Source organism: Antechinus flavipes, chromosome 1 (genome assembly GCF_016432865.1).
Source record: "Antechinus flavipes isolate AdamAnt ecotype Samford, QLD, Australia chromosome 1, AdamAnt_v2, whole genome shotgun sequence".
NCBI lineage: Eukaryota > Metazoa > Chordata > Mammalia > Dasyuromorphia > Dasyuridae > Antechinus > Antechinus flavipes.
The window spans coordinates 615,343,350-615,350,921 of NC_067398.1; the positions used below are offsets into that span (position 1 = coordinate 615,343,350).

The 7,572-nt window shown below is 42.4% G+C and overlaps 1 protein-coding gene across 1 annotated transcript in view; it reads right to left on the reverse strand.

Moving 5' to 3' along the window:
• The window catches only part of DERL1 (derlin 1), a 40,857-nt gene extending 38,331 nt beyond the window's left edge, over positions 1-2,526 (reverse strand). Inside the window, exon 1 of the mRNA XM_051971038.1 lies at positions 2,101-2,526. Within this exon, the coding sequence (XP_051826998.1) occupies positions 2,101-2,253 (153 nt within the window). The 5' untranslated portion in view covers positions 2,254-2,526. The remainder of the gene's footprint in view (positions 1-2,100) is intronic.
• Between the last annotated feature and the right edge of the window lie 5,046 nt (positions 2,527-7,572).

The following is a 7,572-nucleotide window of genomic DNA, read 5'->3' on the forward strand; positions in this document are numbered from 1 at the left end:
AAGGGCCATTTAATAACCCCTAATAGACTGTAAGCAATGTAGATGCCCAAGCATTATGCTAAAATCTGGAGCTACAAATGTGAAACACTCCTTGTTCTCAAGTAGCTTACATTCTAATGAGGAAGACAGCGTTACTATAACCATGTACAAATATTAAACTTATACAAAATAACATAAATACAAACAGGTCTGAAAAAGAGTATATTCACTGCCTAAGAAATCAAGAAAAGCTTTGGGAAGAAATAGTGGCCATTCACTATTTGTTGATTCTAAACATATTTGGTCACCAGATAACAATAAGGATAACACTAAGCAAATAGAGAGAAATACCTTTAAAACAGGGAGGAACTAGGCTGTGTTAAATAAGATTAATTGCTGAAAAACATGCTGTAATTTCAGGAATATCAAATTCATAGCTCGAGGCCTGCAAAACTTTCACGTGTGGCTTGAATCAGAATAAAATGTAACTGGTAAATTTTTAATAAAAATACAATCCAACATGTATAATATTAACTCTGGGTTTTTTTGTTTACACTGCTGCAGCGACCTCTATTTTAATATAACACCATTAAAGAAAGAGGACTTATATTCAAATCCGAGTTAGACCACTACTTGCTAGTTGTATGACAATGGGCAAATTATTTAACCCGAGTCCCATTCCTCATTTATAAAATGGGGATAGTTGTAGTATGTAATCTAACAGAATTATGAGCAATGTGTCATGTAAGTTACAATTATAATATTTCAGAGAATGTGATTTAACCAGCAGCAAATTTGAATCCATAAAATAAAAGATTCTACTATATTACTGGTTAGCTAGGTGCCACAATGGATAATGTGTGCCTGATCTGGAGTCTGGAATACACCTTTTCCAGAGTTCAAATCCAGCCTCAGACACTAACCAGTAGTGTAACCCCGAGCAAGTCACTTAATCCTGTTTGATTCCATTTTTTTATCTGTAAAATGAGCCAGAGAAGGAAATGGCAAACCACTTCAGTGTCTGCCAAGAAAACCCCAGGGGTCACTTTAGAGTAGAACACAACTAAACAACACTATCGAATTGGAACATAAATGTCTTAACACTTTAGAATAGGTGAATTTCTTCAATAATGCTGATATCCACATCAAATTCTGACTTGTCTTGTGTTTCCCTCATGATGTCATCATATTCACTTAGAAAATTAGTGGCACTTAGTCAAAGACTTCTTCCAGTAGACCCTTTAAGTCGAATCTAAAGAAACTTCACACACAAGAAAACATAAAATGACAAAGTGTCACCCACCCACTCACCAAAGTGAAGACACAGGAACCCAAATAAGCCCAAAGCCTACACCTCCTCTCCTTCCATCTGGTAACTATGACACTTTAGGCATCTGGGAACCAACCAATCTCTTGGGAATTGTCATCCTCTCTTAATTTCCTCGTTTGCGTCTCTGGGGACGGCAGCTGGGAGGGAGGAAAGGAAGGAAGGGGGAGAAGACGGTAATTCCTAAAAATCACCTGTCTTCAGTAATGGCTTACTCTGAATCTTGTAAATATAATGCAATTTAGGAATGTCATGGACTACTCAAAGATGCTTCTGTATCTGGAAGATCTGATTAGTCACCACGTTGACGGTATTTAGGGCAATAAGAGTCCATGCAATCCAAACTTCATCTCACTGATGAGGAGACTGAGGCCCAGATTAATTAGAGCTGCCCAAGGTCGCCCAGATTCAAATCCAGGTGTTGTAATCCTAAATCCTAGGACTTTACCCCACTCTGCCTCTCTGGACTCTTGGCCATTTTGATTATCTAAGCCTGATTGTATTGGACAGAGAAAAATGAAATGAGTTAAAAGTGCGAAAACCCTGTAGGAACAGAAAATCAGACAGCCTTTGACCTCTCCACCCTGTTCCCTAGGATTTGACCCCACCCTACACTAGGAAGCCTACGTTCGCACATAAGGGACTACAAAATCCGAGATTCAAAGTGCGCCAGGACCCAGGGCCGCCTGGGCTCCAACCGCCGAAAAGTCACCTGGGACTTGTAGTTCGCTCTTCCCCTCCCCACCCCACCCCCTCCGTCTTCTCCCTTTCCAAGCCCCGTCGTGGGCCGATACCTGGAAGTGGTACAGGAAGGCGTCCGGCCAGAGTAAAAAGTAGCTTGGGTTGATAAGGCCGAGTTTGCCAACGAAGGGCACCACGATGGCGCCGGCAAACCAGTACCGCGTGATGATAGGGATGCTCCTAAACCAGTCCCCGAGATCCGACATCTTCGCAGCTCCAGCTCGCGGGACCAGCAGCGTCGCCGACTCCCCGCCCCCCCGCCCGCCCCCGCGATACGCGGCCGGCTCCGGCTCCGGCTCCGGCTCCGGCTCCGCGAGGCTGTGGAGGCGGAAACCGCGGCAGGCGGCGGAGACAGGCACAGGAGGCGGAGACCAGTGGGTGCAGCCCCCAAGACGTGGCGGGGCCGAATTCGACAGTAGAGAGCGGCGGGAGGAGTATTCCGGAAAGGAAACTTCCCGTTCCCACTCCCGGGGCAACGCGACAGGAAGTCCAGCCTCTTAAAGGGGAAGCGCAGGCTTAAGGCTTGGAAGGATGACTGGAGGAGGGCGGAGAGGGGAAAGGGGCGGGGAACAGAGGTTGTCCCGAGCAATAATGGCAGATGCGTCAGCCAATGGCAGGGCCGGATTTTTTACTCCTTTTCCCCCCATCCCCTCACTCCCCTTCTAATCTCCAGGATGAACCCACTTGTTAAAGGGTTAACCCATCCTAGAGTTGGTTATGAAAATGTGACGTAGTGGAAAGAGATTTGGATTGTTTTGTGCCCCTGAAAAAAAAAATTGCCCTTTACCTCAGTTTCTTAGTCTGTAAAAAAAGAAATTGGATTAAATGGGCCCTAGTCCTAATGGAGTAGTACATAAAATGTTCTTGAACTCTGGAAAGCTTGAATTCAGCTACTTCACCAGGGACTAGCAAAATGGGTGACTCTGGGCAAATCACATAATCTCTCAACTTCATTTTGCTCATCTGTAAATGATAATATAACATTGTCCCACTGTCGTCAGTGAGGATCAAATGATACTGTGCATCCACACACACATATATAAAATTATATCTGTAACTATGTATAATTATATCTATGATATTTATGTCTACATATTGACATGTAATGTTGGGGCTAGATTTCTGGAGGTCCTCCGGGAGGGCCTTGGTCTCAGCAGGATAGACACCAAGAGAATGGACCAGAATAGAGTCCAAAGTCTTTATTGTCTCTTACAGTCTCAGTCTGACCCAGGATCCTCCAGCAGTCTGCCAGTCTCAACCAGTCTTTCCCCCTCCCCCCAGTCTGATTTTGTCCCCAGTTTAAATACTCTATTACAATTACATCATTACATGTAATATGTGTGAACTAGAGAACCATTACATCACCATGCTAAGTATATATGTGAACTAGAGAACCACTATCTCATCACTTCCACTGGGTTAACACCTTGTTTCAGGTATACTTCTCCAAAGTTCTGCCCTTTACATCTCCTGCTTTCTTTAGTTTTAGAACACAGGTGATCACGCCCTCCCTGACTTCTCAGGAAGGTGAGAACTCCAAACCAGATATTGTTAGCAGGTTTCCTCTGGACTGAAGGGTCTCACTTGAAACAGGTGCACATAAATCCATCAGCATGGGAGGTATTCCAAAAGCTAGTAATATAACACAGGCTAGTAGTGATGTAACAAACAACATGAATCAACATGAGGAATTATATATGTCCATAAGTAATAGAAGGAGGATATATAAATAGTAATCACACATAAAATCTCCTTCAACAGCCAAGAGATAGTTCAAAATCAATCTTTTGTCCATTACTTCATGTGTCACGGAATCTAATGATTCCTGCAAGTTTTGAAGTCCTGCAACAGTCTAATTAGCAATTTTTAATGTTCATGAATCAGTTGTCATACACATTGTGTTAATAACCATGCTTTTTCAATGCACATGTTGTCAGTGATGGAACCACCTGATGTTTCTTGGGTCTTCTCCTTCATTTCAAGGGTTTACTCCATCTCTCTGCGATGGACAAGGCAAATACGGCTCGTTGGCACCCATCTGATTCCTTCTCCACCTGTAGAGATACAAGCAAACCCTCTCCCCCAAGCAGTTAATTTATCTGGTCCCTTCCATTCATCATTTTCTCGGTCTCTCCACATCACCTGGCGATTATCTAAAGATAGTGGAGCTGCTTGCACTGGACACTGCCCTTCCGGTGGGTTATAAAACCTGTCTGCCGGAGCCAGTGCATCTTTGTCAAAAATCAAGAAGTTAATAGTATAAAGGGCTAGATTTAGTAGTTCTCTAGGGTTACCTGTGGTTCCCCCTTTCTTTTGTTTTTGGAGCAGCGTCTTAATGTCTCTGTTTCTCCTTTCTACTATTGCCTTCCTTGAGGATTAAAGGGTATGCCAGTGGTGTGTAAAATCTTATACTGTGCACAAACGTGTGCAAAATGTTTAGAAGTATATGCAGGACCATTGTCTGTTTATATTACTTGTGGCACTCCCATAATGGCAAATGCTTGCGTGAGGAATGCAGTGACCACTCGGGCTGTCTCTTTTGCTGCTGGTATGGCAAAAGTGAATCCTGAAAAGGTGTCTACCACAAAAAAGAAATGGTATCCATTCTACCACATGGATAAACAACAGATGACCGAAAGATTTATAATGGGTCACATCCATTTGCCAAATTTCACTGAGCCTCAAACTATGAAGGCTTTTCCCTGGAGGCAGTGTAGAAACATGGAAAGGAAGGCAAGCTGTACAGGCTTTTACTATGCTCCTAGTTTCCTCTCTTGTTATTCCAAACTGCAAACGTAAAGCTCGAGCAGCCTGATGAGATTTAAAATGAGATCCTTGAGTGAGTGCAAGGGATAATGTTGTAAAAAAATTACCCTGACATGGATTCTGTCAATAAAAAGTTATTTTAAAAAAGAAGAAGAAGAAGAAGATGTTAGAAAAGATGAATGTTGTAGAAATAAATTCCTTGATGTATACATAGCTATCATTAAATTATAAGGCTTCCATCAAAAAAAAAAAAAAATGAGATTCTTGGGCTGCCTGAAATAAAGGAGTATTGGACATTAGAAGGCTATCTGCCTTTGAGTTTCCATTTTTCTTCTCCAGGGCACAAAATTGAGGGAGGAAGATCAGGAAGAGGATACCCGAAGGGTATGTGCTGGTGATAGTAGAAATGTAGGTGGGCTGAAAAAGAAGCACCAGGCCCCTCAAACTTCCCAGATCAGTGCTTATCTCTGTCTGTACCTCATGTGGGGCTGTGGACAACATTCCCTAATTTGTTCTCTTCATATTTCCTAGTTTGACACCCCACATTAAAAACTTTCTTTTTCTTATATGTGGGATTTCTTAAAACCAATTTTATTACGTTGTATGTAAGGAATTCGTTCTGGGGGATTGAGCCAAGACCCATAGTATGGTAGGATTCATTTAATTGTTCTCCCACTCCCTTCCACATCTCTGGTTCCAACGTCTCCTCCCCAGAGAGTCACAGAGACATGCACTCCACAACATCCAAGAATTCGGTGATCTGCTTCTGAGTCGCTAACAAACCTTGCTCCTTTATCAACCCAACCAAGCATTCTTTACACTTCCATCAAGAGGGAGGCTCTTTTGTTAACACTTGCCCCATTTTGGCTGAAAAATGAAAGTGCCTAGATTAGCCTTTACCAAATCTTCCCCCTTTCCCGTTTTATTTTTTTTTTTTCTTTTTTAACTTACTCTGTTCCTGGGTCATGGGGACTCCTTGTCTGAACTTGCACTGATCTTGTCAGCTGAGCTGCTGTGAGCCCTGCTTTCCAGGGCCCAGCATTAAACGTTAATTGTCCGGACCTGCTCACTGGAGGATTTCAGTACTAGCCTGAATCCTGATCATAGTAAGGAGTAAAGGGGAGGAACTCACGAAAATAGTCAAACAGGAATCCATTTATTCAAAATTTTCTCAGCCTTAATACCTTATATAATGCTAGCTCACTACACATGTGCTAAACAGATTGTGCACGCAGGACTGTATAAACAACTTGCTATTGTGTGCAGAGGTTTCCTTGCCACTTTAGTATAACTCTGCTTTAATTATAACACAGGTTGTCATGCCTCCTGACTTCTCAAGAAGACCCAGTCGCCCCTAGGAGGGATGGAAAGCCAAACCAGATATGTCAGCCAGACTCTACAGGACTAAAGGGTCTTGTAACTCAACTAAGGTTCCCCACTCTCTGCCACCCTCTACAGAGGCATATAATAAAACCAAGTCAATAATCTCCCCTTCAAAATTTGAGAACCCACCTTCCATTAGCTGCCTTTTTCTTCTTTCTTGGGCTTTCATTTTGTCACCATACAGTTCAAGAGGCATAGTTTTGGGATAATTTAATCATTTTATTAACAAAGCCATCTGGTCATTAATAAAAGAATATAATTTGGCCAATTCTCTCAGTCCAAAGATCCTGATTGTGGCAGGATCATAGTTTAAATGCCCTTTGAAAATGAGGTATTCCAAAAAAGTGCCTACTCAACTTGAAACTGTGTTCCCTTTAAAATTATTGCTGTGAAACTGTGTTCCCTTTAATCTGTAAAATTATCCCTCTGAAATTGTGTCCCCTTTTGTCCTGAGAGATTAGGGTCTCCCAGGCTCCAAGGAGTCTAGAGAGGGCCCATCATCCCAGGATGAGACAAGCAACATTATTCAAGAGCAAGCCAGGATCTCTATTCAAATTCAGGCAGAGGAAGTCTTCAAAGCAATTTCATTTGGGAAACTCTGGTCTGATCAGGTCATACTGCCCCAGCCGCCTGCCAAGAGCTCTTCATAAAAGAGGTTTCCTTTTACTCATTTCTTTGCAGAAGATTCAAAGCAGTTTGCTCTGCCTCTTTGGCATAGGGGCCAGAACCCTGCCCACTGAGAAAACATTCTCTTCTCGGTGCCAGCCTCCATTTCCCTAATAGGACTTTGCCATTAAAGAAGTCAGTCTCTTAGCAAAACTGGCTTCCTATCCAACAATAAACGTCCATTTTTGCCACCTAAAACTCTTCGGATTCCTGAATTCTTTCACAAAGAACCTGCGCCTCCAACCAAAAGGGGATTTCCACAATTCTCTGCACTGCCCTTAACCATCATCTTATTGGTTAAACAAATATGAGATAGGATATCTTGACTTAAGTCATTCAAATTTTAGTCAAAGAGACATCAATCTCAAGATTGCTTGTTAATAGGAAGAATCAACATTTTCACTGAACTGGTCCAAGAAATAATGTTGTATCACAGTTCTCTTTTAATGTCCTGACCCAGTTTCCCTAATTGTCCCATTCAGTTACTCTGTCTCAGGTTATAACCATTCCCTCTTAACGTTAGAATAAAGGTCTTATATCTTAGACCTTAGGCTATAATCATTCCCTTTTAATGTTTGATGGGATAAAGGTCTTTATCCATTTTAGACATCTTTAGAATATCAGGAGCCTCTCTACTACCTCCCGTTATGTCATCCTAGGTGCCTCCCCCCATTAGGTCATACCCATCTCAGGTACCTCCCCCATTATGT